Here is a 21890-nt window from a genome sequence, read left to right as displayed (position 1 = left end):
CTCAGAAACAACCATAAAATTAGTGCTGGCAAATTGGAAGTCAATTACAGCAAATGCTGACAGTCCTGGGGCACTCAAATAGAGCGGTTGAGATCATTTTAATGCAATTAAATCCCAAATTCTACACCTAAGAAAATCAAATCCAGAATTTTACTTCTAGGAACAAAGAATGAAGCCCACATCTGCAGAAACACCCATGTATTAACAACAGCGTGCTCAGGGACATAATGTGACATTTACATCATTGATTATGTTACTTCTGGGATATTGTTTCTAGTTCTGGTATCTATTTTCAATTTTATTTTTTTTAAGAAAGCCAACTTCAAAAAAAGTTTAAGAAAGTTTAAAACTAAATTAGAAAAAAAACAACTTTTCGGTGAAAGTCACTGTAAAGCACATTCACATGTAAAGCTACAATTCTGATTACTCACATCTCACGATAAAAAAATAATAGAAGAATCCTGACAATTCTCATGAAGAGAAGGTGGATCCATGGGTTTCACTCTCAATCATCTGTTATTACAAATATATATTCTCACATAGTTTAGGTTTCTGGCTGTAGGCCTTCAATGTGCTTTTGCCTCTAGATTACATAGCACTTCTCAAAAATGGAAGTTTGCTTTTATGAACACTTAAAATAGAGTTCCTTTAAAATTCCAAAAAAGACATGCTTTAACTGATTCACCGAAAAGGTGCAGCCAGAATGGAAATACCTTAACTTCAATGAGCCATAGGAAGCTGGTTGCTTGGGGAAGGGTCAGGAACAAAGCGACGACCAAATGCTTTGTCAGTCCTTGAAGTCACTTTCTGCAGAGCACTCAGCAGCATGGTCAGGCAGCAGGAGGTATCTTGGGATGCTTTATGCAGCACAAAGAAGGAACACATTTTGTCCACCTTGTTATGTAGGGCGGTAAGATTCACTTTTAGACCCTGTGACCAACTGCTAGAAAATATGCATGAGTCTTTGTATGCAAGGATGAAGACAAGGGACAATTTTTCAACCACATAAGCCTGAGGGAGAAAGGAGAAAATCTGAAGATTGGGCAAAATGTGGAAGTAGGAAGTAGGAAGGGAGGGATATGGAGCAAGAAGATACAGGAAAGAAAAAGGGTGAGTAAACAGTGTAGGGAGGAAACAAATCACACTTAAAAATAAAGAGCTCCTGTAACATGGGCTTTGCTTGATCTTGTGACGTGAATGTAGACATCCATCGGGCCGGTTCCTCACCCATCGCTCTTGCTGTGATGACAGAAGTACTGCACTGAGAAAACAGTTGTGGTATGACCTGTCCTGACCCCATTCTTTCCTGGGAATGACAGCCATGTGTGAACATAAAAAGAGATCTCCTGGTTTTTCCTAGCCAGGTTGGTTTGAGTGCCGACAATCCCATACAGCTCCAGCAAAAGATGAACACGGTAGCACACGGACAACCTGTTCCTTTTCTGCACCTTTTACTGGAACTGGTAGATGTGTGACATCTAAAAGAATAAGAGATTAGTATACAAGCAATACGTGCAAGTTATTAAAGAAGAAAAAGATCTTGATGCAAGAAGATCACAAGATCAAAACTGACATGACAATGTTGTTTGCTAAAGCATGCTCTGATTTTTCTTTCCAGGAAGTATTGACTTGTTTTCCCCAAAGCTGAGAGCTCTATTTGACTGAGCGGCATACTTCAAACAGCAAATAATACACAGAATCCTCCAACAACTCATTGGGGAAATTGCTGAAATGAAAGAAAGTCTTGGGCCAGATTTTTATCTCGACTGCATTACTGGAAATCCAAAATAATTCTGTTGATGCTAACAGTGTTGCTGTGGATTTGCAACTGTGCAGTTGATTTGCATTTGGTTCAGCGAGAAAATCTTGAGAGATACTAAAGAAAATGTTAACACCAGACAGAAAGCAACCTCATCAGGTGACAACTGTTGATACACGCTGTAGCACACCCAGCTATCAGACTGAACCTGAGTATGTGTTCATACTCAGATATCCAAGTGTATTTTATAAATAGTGAGTATCTGTGATTTCCATGTGTGACTTGTAAAGCTGAGACCATTCCAAAGTGCCATTATGTTCTTTCTTCTGATTTGAAAAAACCTCTTTCAGACAAATTTTTGGCTTTTTATTTTAGAGTTGGATAAAGAATGAAAGAATCTTCCATGAGTACCTACTTGAATTCTTAACTGAATTAATCGTGGCTTGGGCACATTATTGTCGCTGTGAAAATCAGAGGGTTGAATAGCCAAAGTACTCCTCGAATCACACAGCTTCGCAGTAAGGATAAGCAAGCTGTTTGGACAGCAAAAGTAGTGCTCTCAGTCTCACTGTATTCATTAAAAATGCCATTAAAAAAAAGAGAGAACTTTTTGTTTCATTTTTGAAATTTATACAGAAACTGCAAACCAGGCCAAGTCAGTACAAGAAGTCCCAACATAAGCCTGGACATTTTTCACCTGGACAAAGAAGGATTCACAAGTCAGAGCAGACGTACAACAGAACATTCTCAACACTTCTCAAGAGTATTTCTCAGGTTTTGTTTCCTGGAAATGTTGCTCAAGTCAGCTTTAGGGGCTTAAACTCAAAGACAAAAAGTTACAACACAGAACAGCAATAGCTAATCCTAAAAATGGTTTTTAATCCTTTCTTTCCTTTGCTTCTCCTATACTATTTTATCATTTCCTCCTCATAACTAAGCTCTAAGTGAAATTAAGATCCTTAAGAGCTTCCTTAAGAGAATGAACCCTATCTTCTTCCCTGTAAAGCACTGTGTACACTCAACCCATCATTATTAATACCATTATTAAAATTATGCTGCTGACATTTGATATGCTTGTGAAACTTTTAGAGTGCTGTAACAGATGCGTAATCAAGATCAAGGAATTCAAAAGCCTGAACCAGAAGCCCTTCAGAACGACTCTTGATGCCACCAAACTGTGTAGGAATATATCTGCAGGCTGATGTAAAGGTATTTAGCTTGAGTGTGCTGATATTGCTATAGGCTCCACTGTGTTGCTCCACTGCTGTGACTCAAGACCTAAGAGAGACCTATGCCCACATGGGGTGGCAGCTGGAGACCTTGTCAGATGGGGTAGGACATCTCAATGGGCACTAAGCTCCTGTGGACAAGTCAGCTGAACCCTTTAAATCTTCATCTTTTGCAATAGCATGCAGACCTGCCCTGCGGATTGACAATTCATCTACCTAAATATATGAAAACCAGATGACTAGGCAAATTTAGGATGTTTTTACATTATCACAGAATCATAGCATGGCTTGTGGGGGAAGGGACCTTAAGGATGATGGGGCTCCAAACCCCGCTGTGGGCTGGTGGCTCCCCACCAGCTCAGGCTTCCCCATCCAGCCTGGCCTTGAGTGCCTCCAGGGATGGAACACCATATCACTGACATGTTGAACAGAGCAGGCAGCACAAAGCAGGAAATGTTTCATTTACAAAGCACTCTTAGATTCAAATCTATTTGATATTTACATTGGTTTACAGTAAGGCAATTTCAAATATTAGTTTCAATGTCCAATATAAGTGTTAGCTTGAAGCCCCAGGTTCATGTTCACAATACAATAAAGAAAATGGTTTCTTTGCTGAACCCCATGACCTCCAAGTTGAAAAAAATGTGATTATAAAATAGAAAGTATGGTTTCATAATGCTACTCATAGGTCTAACTTCAAATCCATGATTAAGTGTATTCACAGCAGTCAAAGGGCTAAGTGAAAAGCCCGGCCTTTCATCAAATGAACAGCATATATGCAGAAGGGAAAGCTAAAACAATCTTGACTTGTGCAGCATCAATAAAAGCAAGGAGTATGGGCTGTAGCTGCATTCAGGGGAACAGAAACAATGTTCAATGGATAACATGCTGCACTCAGCACAGCTTGGAGGCACTTTGCCTACGTGGGTTTTGGGAGCTGTCCTTAGTCCTGTGCTCAGGGATGCTCACTGGTGTTTTCATATCAAAGAATCATCAAATTGAGTTGGAGGGAACCTTTAAAGGCCATCTGGTCCAACTCCCCTGCACTGAACAGGGACACCCACAGCTCCATCAGTGCTCAGAGCCCATCCAGCCTGACCTTGGCTGTCTGCAGGGATGGGGCACCACCGCCTCTCTGGGCAACCTGTGCCAGCACCCCACCACCATGTTCTATCTGTTTCATTCTTTCAAAATAAAGTCATCTCAGCGGTGATGAAGAAATGCAGCCAAAAGCATGTATTAGTCCTGAATGATCTTCCTGCTGCACAGTGACCGAATTTTCTTGGCATGACAAGGAAGGCACATTTTCTGCAGTTTTAGGTAAACATGAAAAGAGTTAGCAACTGTTCACACAAAACCTCCTCAACCGCAGCTGAATGCAGCTTTCTCAGAGAGGGATGAACATAAAAAGGGTATCTCTGTAGCACAGATGAGTGATTACAAAATAAATAATGGCTTAGCTTATCAGATCAGGCTTGCTTATTTTCATAAGAACTACCACCATCAATCAGGAATCAAGTAGCTACTATTCACTTCAGAGTGAAGCAAACATAATTCGATACGTAAAGCTCTGAAATAGACATAATTTGAAGAGGAGTAAGCAGGTGTTATTTTTTTATTGACTCTATTAGGCTGTTTTATTAACAACAATCCACTTTTTTAAAGACCTATTTAACTCCTCTCTGACCAAAAAAAAAAAGTTAAAAACTGCCTCCCAGTGAAAGTGTGCTCTATATTCACGCAGAATGCTACAGAAAGCTCTGGCTGAATGTTGCACATTCACTCCACAAGGCATTCCTTCATTCAACCAAAACTTTAGCTCAGAACGTCTGGATCCTGCAGATCTGTAAACAGCATTTCTTTGCTTCAATAGATACAAGCCCGACCAATTTGTTTGCTTGCTCACTGTGCTGGCCAGAGAACTCCAGCTTTTAAATCTCTGCTCCTTTCTAGCATGTCAAATATATGCCACTTGGTTTTGCAGTCGAAGACTTGTGTGGTTTGCTCCCACATCATTCCACAGAGTGTTTATGAAAGCTTCACGATATCTGCAGACTTCTGAGCTGCGGAAGTTTCTGCCACTTTTGTTGGGCAGTGCTAATCCAGTGCTTCTCTTATCCTATGTATCCATCCCTCACAATCTTTTTACACCTAGCAGAGTCCACATCTGAGAGAGGTATGTGAGCTGCCACTGCAGTCATGGTATAACAGCTTCCATTATAGTCATAATACATCAGCTTCTATTGTAGCCATGGTATACCAGCTTCCATTTTAGCCATGAGAGACCAGTGTGTGCCTAAAATCAGCTAGCTAAATGTAATCAGATCAGATATTAGGAAAAATTTCTTCTCAGAAAGGGTGGTCAGGCATTGGAACAGGCTGCCCAGGGAGGTGGTTGGGTCACCATCGTGGAGGTGTTCAAGAACTGCGGAGATGTCTGTGGAGATGTGGCACTCAGGGACATGGTCAGTGGGCATGGTGAGGTTGGGCCGGGGTTGGACTTGGGGATCTTAGATGTTTTCTTTTCCAATCTTAATAATTCTATTCTATTCCGCTCCATTCCATTAGCGTTCAGCACTATTTGAATTGCCCCCAGAGTACCTCAGATACCTACACAGAACAGATACAATACCCTAACGAGTACGTGTGTGTCATGGGCTGGCAGCTGAAGGTTGGCCAAAACAACAACAAAAAGAATGAAAAAACACAGAAGCACAAATATTTATATAAAAAAAGATGTTTCAAGTTCAGACGCTCCAATGTGTACACTTGTGAAACCAATGGAATCTGAAGCTATTGGTTGAGGAATTCCTTTCTCAGCTGCATGTGAGTAAATCACAGAATCCCAGCACTGCAGGAGTTGGAAGGGGCCTCAAGAGATCATGGAGTCCAACTCCCTGCTAAAGCAGTTCCCTACAATAGGTGACACAGGTTGGTGTCCAGACAGGTCTTGAATGTCTCCATAGAAGGAGACTCCACCACCTCTCTGGGCAGCCTGTGCCAGTGCTCCGTCACCCTTATTGTGAAGAAGTTCTTCTGCATGTTTGTACAGAACTTCCTATGTACAAGTTTCAGGCTCCTTGTTCTATTGCTACACACCACCAAGAAGAGCCTGGCCTCATCCATTTGCCTCCCACCTCCCTTTAGATATTTATAAACACTGATCAGATCCACGGTACAACTGTATTAGGTCTTGTAGAGAGATGCCAATAGGGAATTTTGTACCACGTATTAATTCTTTCATTGCTTGATTCAAATATAAATTGTAGGTGTTTGGTCAAATTCATGCTCGTCACGCCAACTCATTTGCTAGATTAACTGAAAATAACATTTTGATGAAAAGCCAAGAAAAATGACTGTCACAGAGTTTCATTTATTTAATTAAGCATCTTCTTCAGTTCTTCATCAAAACATAGCTGCTAAGGTGAAGAAAAAGCTGCAGTATGGCTCAGCCTCTCCTCTCCACATCAGACCTCATTCCCTCCTATCTGCAGCTTTGAGTCCCAACATTTCCACACAGAGGATGTTCTCCAGACTGACAGATTGAGCAATTAGTTAATTCCACTTGTCTGGATCTTATCTATTTACACTAAATTATAATTTTTTTAAATTCAATCTCTTCATGTCTAGGTACAATGCTTTTTAAATTCCTTAAAGATACCTGCAGGCCCCAAAGCAAACCATTAGCATTGTTTTTTTTTGTTGTTTTTTTTTTGTTTTGTTTTTGTTTTGTTTTGTTTTCTTTTTTTCTGTTTAACTCCACTTTTGGTATAGTTATTGCTTTATTTTGCTTTCTCAATCTTTTGACTAGCTGATTTAGATTGCAGAGAGGATTCCTATTAGTGTCACAATCTTTTCCAGCAGAGAAACTTTCCAAAATTATAGCCTTACAGCTCAAATCCTGAAAAGAATGCATTGCATCACTTCTAGCAGGGTTCCATCAATTTCCAAGCAAAAAAAAAAAAAAACTAAACTAAACAGTTGCCTCTTTATTCACCTGTAATTCCTGTATGTTCCATAAAAAATGAAAACAGTTCTCTTGGGCTTCTGTAAAGGCCACATTTCTAGCATTTTCATGAAATCTCAACATTCTTATTCTTCTGCCTGTTTGAGCCCATATTAGTTTCTCAAGGTTACCACTATAGGAGCACATAACATCACGACCTTATCACTGCTCACATCACATAACGCCTCTGCCAAGAGCTCATAATTCAGTTCATAATCATTCACAGAGAGGCCCTTTAATTGCTGTGTGGGCAGCTCTTCTCCTACCAAATATCTGCTTTTGCAGCAAAGTAATAGACTTGCATTTTGTTCTCTGTGCACGTTGTTTATTCCCTGCGCTCTCCTATGTGAGGATGCAGAGACGTTCATTTTTGGGGGGTACTACTTTAATATAAGTCAACTGTGGTGATGGGACTCGATATATTCTTGGGGCCTGAAATCCCTGCATTAGCAGCTTGACAAAACAAATGATTCAGAAAAAAAAGTAAATACAAAGTTTCTTCCCACTCGTAATTTTGCTATTTGGATTACTGCCCAAATAATTCATTTGAAAACCAAATCCAACCTAGCAACTGTCTTGAAAATTGAGTAACCTCAGGTTCAACTGTATTAAAAAACTTCAGCTTCAGGCAAAACTGATGGAACAGCTCATTCACAGCATTTTCACCAAGCCCTGGCCCTCATTTTATGTTTTTCTTATTACACATACATTGTGTTACAATTTACCGGCCGCAGAACTGAATTGCCATTAGCTGACTCTGCCCACATGCATTCAGCTTCATCGACAGCTAAGGACGCATGGCTCAATGCATATTCATTGCTGGATTGCCATTTCTCAGCTGCTAAAACAGCTGCATGAACAGCAACAAGTTTCACAACTTAAAATAGATGTAGCCCTTACAGGATACTTGGGCTCAGGGATGATCACAGATCACACCAGCAGGCTGGTAGAAGCTGGGGAGATGGTGCACTTATTGTGGTATTTCTGCACTCGAGCACGGCACTACCGTAAGTGTGTAAGCTACATCAGCATTCAGTCTGTAGCACAAGTGTGCTTTTCTAACGTCTCCTGATCATTGCCACTTACGTTCACGTCACAGAATGGTCTTGAGATGGATGAATCCAATTCCTTTGGATGGAGAGAGACCAGAAATGCTCCACTAGTCCAGCTAATGGTACACGGGACCAAGCAATAGGTAGTGAAAAGCAAACCCTGAAATGCACATTGTGCATTTTAGGTCTTCGCCACTGAGTATTTTGTTCAGCTCATCTCCTCTTCCCAGTCCAAACTGCACTCTAAAAGTACAAAGAGCTGAACACATCTATCTGGCGTTGGGCTAGCCTGCAAATCAGGCAGAAATTCATGACATAAATCTTGAAGTTGGCTAGTTTCCATCCTCAGTGAACAAAACCAACTCCTTCACAATAACAATCATTCCTCGCTTTAAAAACAAAACAAAACAAAACAAAAAAAAACCCTCAAGCAAACACGTAGTATTCTATTTGGAAGGCCATTCTTCATTCTCTTCTGGGTCATCAGCTGAAAAAAGGCATTCAAGACCACATACATACTCAATTATACAGTTGACAAACAAAAAAAATACTACGCCAGTTTTTGTTTGCAGTGCCAGAAAACCAAACGGTCATTCATACCGAGTAAACTCACTTATTGAGGTTACCACAGTTCTAATATTTTCAAGGGACATGGCTAGTGGGTATGATGGGAATGGATTAGGATTAGATTCGATGATCTTAGAGGTATTTTCCAACCCTAATGATTCTAATATTCTCAGATTCTAGTCCTTCCCCTATTTGGAACATTCAACACTGACCATCACGGAAAAATCAAGTTTTATTCCATTCCCACTTTTTTTAATCTGCCATTATCTGGTGTAAAGAAATGCACCCCTGCCAGAAAAATTTGGCATTTGCTTTAAATTAGTGCAATAATAAGGAAACTGCATTTCCTTAAAATAATGTAATGCAAAGCATTTAATATGAAAAGGGATTCCTGAACATATTGTGTGCTCAGTGTGTTTCCAATTCAACCTTTTTACTGCTGCTGCAATTCCTCAGAAGATAATACTGTAGATACTGTTGTTGATAATATGAGAAAATACTATGTAGAAACTGTATTTCCTCTAGGAATTTCAGTACATATTTGCTCTGGTTCCTTAGCTGGCAATACAGTCCCTTCCTTCCTCCTCCATTAGTGCAAAAACGAGCTCTACATGTGACCACTTACAGAGTTGTGCCTAATTACATAAATGCACTAATTATACAGACTTTTGAAATGGTGAGAGACTTCAAAGTAGGTAAATTTTATATTGTGCTATTAAGAAAATCTATTTGATGATGGAAAATTCTGTAATATCATATTGCAATCTCCTGCATTGTAATTTTGCTTTCAAGTCAGTATTAATTTAATGACAAATAACTGCAGAGCATAATAGATTTGGGAAAGCAAACTGAAAGCTGGGAGATTTAGAGTGAGATAGTGGTCAGCAGATGTTAATAAATGGGAACAAAAAACAATTTGGAAAAGTGATGGATCTCAGGTAACCAATGAGTAGAAAGAAGTTCAGCATGATAAATACGAATACCAAGCCGTCAGAAACTGCTCTGCTAATAGATATACACCTAAAAGACTGATTGTCCCCATGCACTCAGCTATTCACAAGAAAACATATATGCCATTGAATATTTGATTTATATGCAGTGTTATCCCATTGCTAGGAACAAATTGCGGATTAGTTATCTGTAGTTCATCCCTTTGCACACAAAATAATGCCAACAGTCCTGCAAACACAGATCAAGCTCACTGATCAACCAACGTCATATATGTGCTTATAAAAACCACATGTACCTCCTTCCGTGCCTTGGTGCCTGCCTCTGATTGATACAGCCTAACTCTTCAAAACAGATCTCTCTGTTTTAACATTAGATATTCACCAAATCCCCTAATCTTTAATAATGCTTACGTGGAATCATAGTACAAGTGAATGTATGAAAGCTCACAGTACCATCTAATTGTTTACCTGCCGCACTGATGCCCTAGGTGAACAATTTATTTCCTGTAAGTTACATGAAGTCCTATCTTTTTGCAGCAGAAACTGGATGTTGCCTTGCAAGACCACTAGACAGATCAGACAGAAATTATAATGCAGCAACACTAAAGGACACAGTGGTCTCTCTGCCTTTAGTTAAACCCAGGCCTGTAAAAGCTTACATGGCAGGGGATAGACTGAATTCATCTTCGCTGAAAAACAAGACTGTGTATAGGAAAGGTAAATCAAATAATCATCCTTCTCTCACACATCAGAACAAACGGCCTTCTGAAGTCATTGAATGCCACATTTAAACAGAGGAATTTGGGGAATAAAAGCATCTCAGAACCAGCAGGTAGGAAATCCTAAGATCCCAAGTTGACATGTTGAGGAGGACTTTTCCCCAAAGTTCAAGAACTCTTGGGTGTGAGACACTGGCTTCACCCACCAGAGTACGGGGCCCAGATGCACTTCAGTAGCTTTAAGGACACCAAGTTTTGCTCTGAGGAGCCCACATGAAAGAAGTCTCTGAAAGAAATTAAATGGTCTCTGTACGAGTAACTAAATACTTTCTTTTTCCATCAAGTTGTCACACACACAAACGAGCTTCTTCATAACAACTGGAATTTAGAACAAATAAGATTCAACTTCAGTATTAGAGTGAAGACCCCCAACATCAACACAGAGAAAGCATACAGCACGCGAAGCGATGTTGTGCTATGAGAAATTTCCTTGACCTCTGATGAATATGGGAAGCAATGCCACACTCTGCCCAACATTACCTTTTGATATTCTTCCTTAGATTTCAAGGCAGCTTCCATCTGTTCTTGGGAAAAGGTGTAGATGGCTGAACGATACTGAGTGCCAAAGTCATTACCTTGCCGCATTCCTGGAGAAAGAAAATCACCCCATGAGGATCCTGCTCATAAATGAATGAGTTGCAACATGTAAGCCAAGCAGACTCAAATTTAGGACTTTCCATTCTCCTGGGTTAGCACTGTTTCTCATGTGCATACTCCATAGGTGTTTTTAGAAAGACCAAGTTTAGTTGAATAGTCCAGAGGAGATTCAATTCTAATGTCTCCTTTGAAATGATGTGCAAATGAAATGTGAGTATTTTACATTTTGGTAAATCACACAGTAGTCAAATACAGATGTAAAACCTCAAATAATCAAGCTGCAGTTACTGTAATCAAGGTACTTCTAAAATATTTGCTTTGAACCATGCAAATGCTATAAATAAAACTTTGATTTTACCAAATGCTTAAACATTTTCTTGTGCTGAAGGATTACATATTAATGAGAGAAATACCCATGGAGATAACTACCCATTCTCTTCTATTCAAAATCATCACTCCCGATAAAAACTAGTATGCAAACACTTCTGAATTAAGTTTGGAGCAAAGTTATTAATTCACACCATCACCACCATTACTTATGAAGAGAAGAAATGATTCTTGTGAAGTCTGAACTCCAAAAAGGACTTTGATAGAGAAATGTGCTAAGAAGGCTGGGAGAAGGTATGGATTTTAGAGTGAGCAATGCTTAGGAGCAGCAACCCTTAAAGCTTTGTGGTGTCTGGCAGAAGTAGAAAATAACAGTATATACGAGCTCTCTACTAAATTCTATTTGCAACCCACACGTGATAATATGGATGGCAGAAGTATATAACACTTTTTATATTTAATATTATGAATAAAAACCTATTTTGACATACTCACTAAGTCCCAGAAACTACACCATAAATACATAACTTTGGTACAAGGATTAGCCCATTTATTGCTGATGTATGTGCTCTCTTTTCAAAAACCTAGTTGCATGAAGTTGCTCATGCACATATTTCCAAATTCAGAGCTAGATTCTGCCTACAAAACTATAAAATAAAGTGTCCTATCTCCTTAAGTGGCTCCCCAGACATGGCTTGGCATGGTGCAGTCATAGGGAGCCTCGATGGACAAAGGCATTGCTGCCTCTCATCACTGTCCACTCCTCAGACAGCAATTCTGGAAGCCAGTTTTGCTATGGATCATTCCATAAATGCTTTGGCATTAAGCATTAAGGCTGATCTAGAACTGCAGTTTTGCAGTTTCAGTCTTTCATAACCTTGTTCCTATCGTGCATTTGGAGAAAAAGAAAAAAAAAAACAAGCAAAGAAAGAAACAAAAAAGCTTTTGCTTTTGCTGTAACAAAACTTATTTCTTGAACTTGAGTGAGTAAAAACACATCTCTGAAGCAGACTCAAAGAAGCTGATTATTCCCAAATGTCCAAATGTTTACAGCTCAAGACAAAGTGGAAATCATTAGGACTCATCTCTGGACTGTACTACACTGCAGAAGTCCCTCTGAAGATCAGCATCAACTTTTCAGAAGAAACAGAAAAAATGAGACGGAAATATCCTAAAAGATTCATTTGAACTAAAATTCCATTCAGTAACCAACAACACTTACGAGTGAAATTGATTCTGAAAAATCCCATGGAGTTTTCACATTGTCTGGGCTACGCTTTAAGCACTAAAATGTTATATTCCTACACATAATAACAACAACAGTGTTCTTCATCATTACTTAATAGCAAGCTCTGCAAGGCACATAATATTTTCCTTGTTTATTTACAAGTTATTTTAGGATGGTAGAGAGTGACTACGAAACCAGTGCTAAGGAATAGTTTGTAAAAAGTAAAATGAATACAGGGCAGCTAAGCATTAGTTTTGCCAGGATATGTTAATGGTGATTTATGTTTGTGCTTAAGCATTCGCATTCTACAGATCTATTTATTGCTTAGCAAACTACTTGAGAGCTGACTGGGGAGTAGATAGCAAAAATCTCTGTAAATGGATGATCACTACCTGGTATGACAGTTTCTAGCATGTATTTCAAGAGTGCATTATAGTATGAGTTCCTGTTCATGCTACTCTGAGTGAGAAGGTAAACAAGATCATTTAATATATGAACATGCAACCATTACATAGAGATAAGAAAGTGATCAGTACAATTAATTTATTGAAGAGGAGAATTGACTCTGATTTATAAAAATGCAAACAGGGAAGTAACCTCAAAGACAAGGCTCTTTAGTCTTGCCAAAATTGCATAATAAGATGGAGCAATTGAAAGCAAAAGGATTCAAAATCCAGATGGGAAATAAGACAACATCAAAATAGTGAAGAGCATTCATCATGTGAACATTGCACCAATACCCTTTCTTGATGGTTTCACAACAACTTGTACCTAAATCTATCATGATAAGTAGCTAACACATAATCTGCCAAAGCCACAGAGGCTACAAGATACTGAAATAAAACAAATTCCATGTGCACAGAATAATAAGTACCACTGTTACTATTGCTATTTGTAATGTACTTCACATGTGCAAACTTACTTCTCAAAGGCCCATCACGGATTTTTTAAAGCCCTTTGGCAACTCTTACTTGTTGAGATTCACTAACTCAATGAGTAGCAAACTAGGCAGGAAATTCAATTTAGTAAACAACTGTGGTAGGATGATTGAGTTTAACTATCTTGTCTTTGTCTGAAAGAATTGCTACTAAATCAGAAACGATCTCTGCTTGGCGATCTAAAAATCCCACCGTGTCATCTGTAGTTAACTTTCCTTCCTTTGCTGGAATATCATTCTTAGTTTGTCTGTCATGCCATGCTGTCTCACTGTGTTAAAATAATACCACAGTTATGCACATTAGGCTTCAGATAGGAATGAGAAAATATGAATAATTAATTTAATAAAGATGCTAAAGTTATTGGAAGATATTGTGTACTGCTCAATCAGAAGCCGTTCATATCAGATTGTCAGCTTTGCTGCCATTTATTCCAGCTGCAGTGGATGCATGTTGGACTCCCCTTTTTAAGGGATGCAAATGATTTTTCTATTAACTCCAAATTGAAAAAGTGAATCAGGTTTGTGTAAATCCCCACACTGGAATAAGAAATAATTCCTAGAGAACATGCGCTGAGCATCTTCAGTACAGTATGATCTTCTGCACGGGGGAAGGCTGATTGCCTCTAACTGTCCTTCTGCAAGATGCCTTACAGTCATTCTGTGTGCAAAACCTGCCAACACAGGGACAGAATTTATGGTTGTTGCAAACTTTTTTCTTCAAGGATATAACACATGGGGAGATCTGTCAGTAGGGCCTGAACTTTCTCAGTTTTCAATACAGCATGACAGAATGGTAGAGGTGGGAAGGGAGCTCTGGAGATCATCTACTCCAACCCCCTGCTAAAGCAGGTTCCCAGATGCCGGGTCTTTTATTCTGTAACATGTAAGAAACATAGGGATGGTGGTGGTTTGGAGAAATCAAAGTTATTTACCTTAGATGTCAATTATATTGCAGTTTTCCGAAATTAAATTGAAGGTTTACTAAAGTGAACATTAAATCTACTCACAAAACATTTGAAGCACGGTCTTTTGACACTCTCATTATTAACACTGCTAATCACAAAAGGGACGGGAATGAAAAAGATCCTGAGCAAACTATTTTGCCAGATCAGACCTACGTATGCAACTGTATGCAACAACAGCATTTAGAAGAATCTGCTGCAGGGTAGAAGAATTAACTGCAGGCTATACACATCCTGCAATCCACTGAAACTTGATCAAAAGAAGACCACCTTTTAATCCGTGCATTTTTATGAGATATCCATATTTGGCTATGGCCTTTCCTGACTCTCCTATTCCTTCTAAGACCGTCGTGAACCTCTTCATATTGTTTTTTTGGGAGAGAACAATTGATTCTGCAACTGTAGAATTTCAGAAGTTTCCAATTTTTTTGCAAACTTTTAGACACAACCGTAAAACATAAGTGAAATAACTCTGTAATGACATATATTTAAAAGTAAATCTAGATAGCCAACTACTGAACTACATTCATCAACCAAACGATGCTCCAAAGACACTATTTATGGAACGTTTATGCTGACACCTCAAGATATCTGTTCCTTCCATTTTTAAATCTTATGCCAGACCTACATGGATATTTTCATCCATCTGCCTCTTACAAGTACAGACATCTAATTAATACGCTACAATGTTGGTGGCACCAACAGATCCAGACAGCAATTTTCACAGATTTCTTACGCACTCTTACCAACGTTAAGGTTTGTCACCTGCAGATTTTTGGTTATCTATTGTTGTTTTCTTTGGAGCAATTAAAAGGAGCGCTGGATTTGGGCTCTTTATAAACCTGTTGTAAGTATTAATACAGAAGTTAGAACAGCTGAGGTTGGAAGGGCTCTCTGGAGGCCATCTGTGGTCCAGCCCCTGATCAAGCAGGGACGGACACCCACAGCAAGTTGCCCAGGACCATGTCCAGGCAGCTTTTGGACATCTCCAAGGATGGAGACTCCATAACCTCTCTAGGTAACCTGTGTCAGTGCTCTGTCACTGTCAGGAGGACTTGTTCCCCGTGAAGATCAGAAACTCTGTGTTTAAAGACAACCGGGCTGAGTTTCAGGGGCTACCCAATGTCCCTGCCGTGAAGCAGATGAAGCTGCAACCTGGGTGATTTACCTGCTTTTTATCTGGTGCAAGAGGATGAAGAGTAGAGACAAGTCCTTGAGCTCTATGTTGGGTCCCACAGGACCCAGAACTCCTTTGGTCAGCCCAAAGTTTGCAAGATCACCCTGTTTCACCTGGCTGTAAGACAATGACCGGCTAAAATGCAAATATCTGTCTCCCTGAGCAGGAGATGAGGAACACATCCATCAGTAACAGGAACAAATACATCCTGGAGTCAAAAGGCTGGCACTTGCTGTTGATACCTGAGGCAAAGAAAATCAGCTTTCAAGCTGAAGACAACACTAAAATTCTCCCATCAAAGGGATGCTTAGGTACAATGGCTGATTTTAGAACTGATAGACAAGCACAGAGTTTGCATTCCTCTGGCAAGACAGAAAATTACATGGTTTTGGATCAAGCTGCATGGTGCCAAAGAGCACAAGCCCAAAGCCCAGTGCCTGGCATTAGCCAGTCTTTGTAAGCTCTTGTCTCTGGAGAACCAGGATGGATGAAGGCATTTAGAGCTCTAAATGCATTTAAATCTTGGGCATGGATCATATTTAGGAATTTCACTTTGGCTGACCAAGCATCTCAGTGGTTCACAGTCTGGACCACTCTGGAGACCATAAAATTTCTCCACCGTGCCAGCAGAGATTAGAACACCAATTAATCAAAAAATGCCCCAAAGAGCTGACAGCTCTCAATGAGCTTGCTCTGACCACCTCTGATAAGTAGGAGAAACAGAAATTTGTGAGCACAGGAATGGCAGTTGTCGTGCTATCCCAGTTTCTGCAAAAGATTGAGAGTACCATGCAATGAAAGTACACATATAGATTGCCACTAGAGAAATCATCATTTCCCAAAATGTAGAAAACAGTCAAAGAAATGACTCTAAAAAGTTCTCTTACCAACAACTTGATATCACTTGAAGCACCCGTGTAGGAATGACTTAGTTTGGATCTCCCATCTTTCCTTTGGTATCAAAGTAGCAAATAGCATCTCTTCTTTGATTTGGATGATCAGAACGCAAGAAAGCATCCCTGCTTCTTTGCAGCTGGTCAGTGCTTTCGCTTCCACATCCTCTATACCTCCTGAAAGTTGTTATGTATTCTTGGCCAAAAAGCTGCTCCTCTAAAGCAGCTGTCCTGCTATCACGCCAAGCTTGAACTTAAACTGAGATGCTTCTTATGTGGGTGCTTGTCCTTCTTCTCTAACTTCAGGGCACATTACAGGCAGTAAGAAATAGGTAAACCCAAAGCATTAATAACAACATGTATTTCCCAATATTTTTTTTCTTTTCCTTTAGAAATGGAAAACTCCCTGCAAGCATACAGAATCTTTCCAAACAGTGATTTTTGAGTATATCCCTATGGAGGAATGATGCAAAATATACTTTATTTCTGTCTAAATCAGGAATTTCTTCTGAAGACTCAACCCTCTAATGACTTAAAAGTAATACTTGTGCAACACTTCTTCTCTTCTCTCCATTTAAAAATAATAAAAAAATGTAATGGCATCATTAGTCAACCGTGCTCTTCAAGAGTATCCCAAGCAAAATGGAGATAAATGGCTGAGGTCTGTTACTGTCTTCTGTGTCACCTAGTGAAATTTTAAAGGGCAGTTCATAGCTCTTATTTTTATCTTTTTTTTCTTTTTTTTTTTTCCCTGAGATTTATAGGCTTTCCTGCAGCCGCCGCTTATTTTCTTAAACCCACAGAAACCTGATATACTGATTAGTCATTTTCTTTCCCCCAATCAATGCTTGCTGAGTTAACACTAATATAACTCCTTCCTCCAGCTCATCATATAATTATTTAGTAAAAATCAATTGCACCATGTCACCCTGGCTTGATGTCATCACTCACTGTAATGATTACATCCATACAGTTTAAAAGTTGCCAAGGGAAAGTAGAACTCTTTATGGCATATGATTAAAGGAGAAAAATGTTAATAGAAAAGAAGGTAGTGACTGCGCTGTGGATTGAGAGTTCTTGATGAATTTCAAGGTGCTGGAGCACGGGAAGGATAAATGAGATATGAAAGAGCTTCTTCAGAAGGTTACAATACAATAATGAGTTTGTACACATTAAAGGAAACGTACTATCAGTAGGAAACAAGCTTTCCAGAGCTTTCAGTACTGGAGGTTTTCAGTGTCAAGAAAGATACTACAGTTCTGGTCTTTCCCATTTGCTTTGGGACCAAAGCTTTCCCTGAATTCTGACTTGTATGTATACTTAGATCATCAGGTCTGCAATGTTTTTTAAATGAAAACATAAATATAGCTTCAGCTGCAAAAATGTCTGGTGACAATTTTTTTTTCTTTAATCTTTACCAAGTCACAAGACTGCCAGGTTTTCTCGTGAATCTTTAAAGCTAAAATAGAATTGGGGATATGCTGGTGTAGGAAGGGGACTTGTGGACATCTCTAGTCCAACCCCACTGCTCAAAGTAGTGTCAGTTCAAGTGGGTTTCCATGACCTCATCCCATTCCATTCTGAATATCTCCAAGATGAAGGCATCACAGAATACTTCCTTAGGATTGCCAGCGCTGGTGTAAATGAGCTTTGTCAAAAACAGTCTCTAAACACTCACTGGATGACATAACAGAAGCTGTAGACTTGAAGAGAATTTTTTCTGACAACAGATCCATCATTAATGCCGCAGCATACTCCAATGTATGGACACACAGGAGAACACACCCCATCATTTTAGTGATAACATTCTATGGGAATGGGATAAATTGCTGCCACGATTCATAATTTGATGCAACAAGAAACCTTATCTACTCCCATCACCGATGGCCAACACACTGCTACAACCAAAGCAAAGTAACAGTAGTATACGCACTGGGGATCTCTCTCTAACCTATTCTCTTTCCTTATTTTTTTTAGCATTATTATTCTATAGCTATAGAGATTGCTTCTCATGATAGTTCAAACATTTTTACACAATTAGAAAGTCCAAATGAAGACTCTGAAAGAGAATCACAGAATCACAGAATCACAGAATCATACAATGCGTTGGATTGGAAGGGACCTCAAGGATCATGAAGCTCCAATCCCCCCACCACACGCAGGGCCACCAACCTCCACATTTCATAGCAGACCAGGCTGCCCAGGGCCCCATCCAACCTGGCCTTGAACACCTCCAGGGATGGATGGGGCATCCACAGCCTCTCTGGGCAGCTGTTCCAGCACCTCACCACTCTCACAGGAAAGAACTTCCCCCTGACATCCAACCTAGATCTTCCCTCCTTCAACTTAAAACCATTTCCCTTTGTCAAGATTTCCCTATATGCTTAATTATTATTTAAATCAGACATAACATTGTTTGAATGCATTTTTGAATGCTCTTTGACCTGTGAATGAAATGCATGATCTAACTGAGCCCACGTAAAACCACTGTTTAATTATTAATGAGTGTCACAACGTATTGAATGCTACTGGAGGACAGGAACTTTAATCCATTCCTAATTATTAATTGATAACACACCTTTACCACTAGTGCACAGAACAGGCAAGTGGAATGGAGAGTATATATGTGAGTATGATTAGTTTTTGAAAAGGTTTTAGGCTTCTGTCATAAACAGACATTAGGCCCTATCAGAGATGCCTTCTCTTAAAAATCTTTCTCAGGGCTGGATGGAGTTGGGGCAGGAGAGAAAGCCATAACTTTTAGCCAATACTTGATGTAACTGATGCAGCTGGAATTAAGCTTCCAGGCTTAGACAACCAAAAAGTGACTGCACACACATGGTTGAGGTGAGTCAACCATGTTGACTAGACTTCCATTATCAGCCATGGAAGCTCCATGGAAATATCTACATCTAGGTGGCTCTAATTCAAGCTTTATTCCACCTGACATGTCTGTGCTGGCCAGGGAAATCCAACCTATGTTGGTAGTATTCAACACCAAATAAATGAATGGAGCAGAGATATCTGCAAAAGCCTGGAGGACACGATGTGAGGCATATGGGAGCCCCACACTTTCTAAAGCACTGCTGACAGGCAGAATGCACACAGGCTCTGGTGTGGCAGAAGATGTCTCTGTTTAGACATTTGAGCTGGGCCATCATTGCCTCATTCTTCATGGACTCACACTGCTGTCATGCTTACAAAAAGCTGAACAACTACTGATAAAGTGAGCAAATATAACTAAGAAATGCAGAAATTCTGATCAGGAATTAGCTCAGCAGAGCTCAGCAGTGGGATCTCACAGATTCGTTATTGTTCTCTTTATGTGCCTTCTCCTTTCTCTTCTAAATCTCTTCTAATCTAAACCTGCTATGATCCACTAGGTGTTACTGCAATAGTAATAAAAATAATTAGAGATAATAAAAATAACAGTGTTGTCATTTGCTTTTATCAGCAGATAAACTCATGGGACACTGCTCTCTCAAAATATAGACAAGTATGCTCTTATAAATATGCAAGAGAAAATTGCAAGCAGAGAAAAACAGTCATTCACTGAAAATACTGTTGTTTAGAATAGAGTCGGCTTTGACCTCTTGTACCTAATTATACATGAAAACAAAGATTAAAAGCCTACTAATAATCACCGTAAACTATGATTAATGATACCACGCTTCAGTGCCGCGGATTTCTAGACCCAAGTACAGTAAATTCACTACTGGGTTACTTGAAGAAGAAAAGAAATGTTTGGTTTCATTTTGTTCTAATTTTGTTTAATTGCACAAACATTGGAACCGTTCATCACAAAATTCTGCAGGAAAAAGGCCATAGTTTACCCTTTTCTAATAGTGTAAATGCACATGCAGAAGTAGCTGCCATTATTCACACCGCATGCACTTTGATTCCTTTGAAATCTGAATGCTAATGATGACACTCGAACATTGAGAAGTCCAGATGTTCCTTAAGAACTCACTGAACAAATGAACAAACTTGAATTAAAACAAATATTCCCTTACTCTTCCTTTCCTCCTCCTCCTCCTCCCCTCTGTTACAATCACATCTACGCTGTGATTGTGAACTGAAGCAGAAGGGATCTCAAGGAATTATAGAATGGCTTGGGTCGGAAGAGACCTCAAGGATCATCAAGCCCCAACTCCCAAGGAAGCTTGTAATAGAACAGATGCATTTTCCAAAATTGTTCTTTGCAGTTATAGAAATCATAAACAAAAGGAATTCCTTCAGTTGAGTGGTAGATACATGTTTTCCGTGGCATAATAGTCACATTGCCCTCAATGGAATATAAGATTAATACCGTAGCCTTTCTTATCTTCAAGGTACCATTTTACTTTGCAATACTGAAAGGGAAAGTTTGCTTTTTGTAGTTCTGGAAAACTGGATAACACATTGTTGTCATAAATGAAAGAAACAAACCACTAGTAGTTTAAAGTGAAGAAGAAATCAGAACCCAGATGGAATTTTGCCCTTGAGCTAGAACTGCTTCACTTCATAATGCAAATTCTTCAGCAATCTCAGCAAGCACAACACTGGCTAATGCTTCCCTTCATTAAAAAAGATGCAAAGTCAAATCTCAGCTTCTCACTGTGCCACAGAAAACAACAGCTACTAAACTGGAAATTTAGGTCAGAAAAAGTCTATTCTAATTTATATGGATAAAAAGAGTCTAATATGCAAATAAGGTCATGTCAGCTGAAGTTCCTGGGGACGCAAAACAGCCTTATAATAAGTATTTTTAATGCGTATTTTGTTCTAGAGGAAGGACAAAAAATGGGAACAGCACATCATTAGGCATTTCAGTTCTTGAAAGAAAAGAAGTTGCATTCTCAAAGTCCAACAGTAGTGAAGCATTACTGACAGAGTATTTTTGCTACTTGCTTTGCAAAAAGTATAGACCACAGATATGTATGAAGTGATCATGGACAGGAAACCACTAAATTGGTTGCTGGCGGGATAGCTAGACATCAGTCAAATATGTCCCAACAATGAGATTACATAGAATCATAAAATGGCTGGTGGATCATAAAGGACCTCAAGGATCACAGAATCACAGAATGGCCTGGGTTAGAAGGGACCTCAAGGATCATGAAACTCCAACCCCCTGCCATATGCAGGGCCACCAACCTCCACATTTCATAGCAGCCCAGGCTGCCCAGGGCCCCATCCAACCTGGCCTTGAACACCTCCAGGGATGGACGGGGCATCCACAGCCTCTCTGGGCAGCTGTTCCAGCACCTCACCACTCTCACAGGAAAGAACTTCCCCCTGACACCCAGCCCCTCAGCCTGTCTTCGTAGAGGAGGTGCTCCAGTCCCCTGATCATCTTTGTGGCCTCCTTTGGACCCTCTCCAACAGCTCCCTGTCTTTCTTGTACTGGGAGCTCCAGACCTGGACGCAGTACTGCAGATGGGGCCT

The 21890-nt window shown here is 39.7% G+C and overlaps 1 protein-coding gene across 4 annotated transcripts in view; it reads right to left on the bottom strand.

Moving 5' to 3' along the window:
• Positions 1-21890, bottom strand: part of MSRA (methionine sulfoxide reductase A) — a 213904-nt gene that overhangs the window by 81997 nt on the left and 110017 nt on the right. For all 4 annotated transcript variants that reach the window (XM_031552651.1, XM_019613395.2, XM_010708107.3 and 1 more), the window contains one exon: positions 10823-10929. In XM_031552651.1, the coding sequence (XP_031408511.1) occupies positions 10823-10929 (107 nt within the window). The remainder of the gene's footprint in view (positions 1-10822; positions 10930-21890) is intronic.

Source organism: Meleagris gallopavo, chromosome 2, assembly GCF_000146605.3.
Source record: "Meleagris gallopavo isolate NT-WF06-2002-E0010 breed Aviagen turkey brand Nicholas breeding stock chromosome 2, Turkey_5.1, whole genome shotgun sequence".
NCBI lineage: Eukaryota > Metazoa > Chordata > Aves > Galliformes > Phasianidae > Meleagris > Meleagris gallopavo.
Note: the sequence above shows the minus strand (reverse complement) of the source record. Positions and strands in the feature narration are given on the sequence as shown.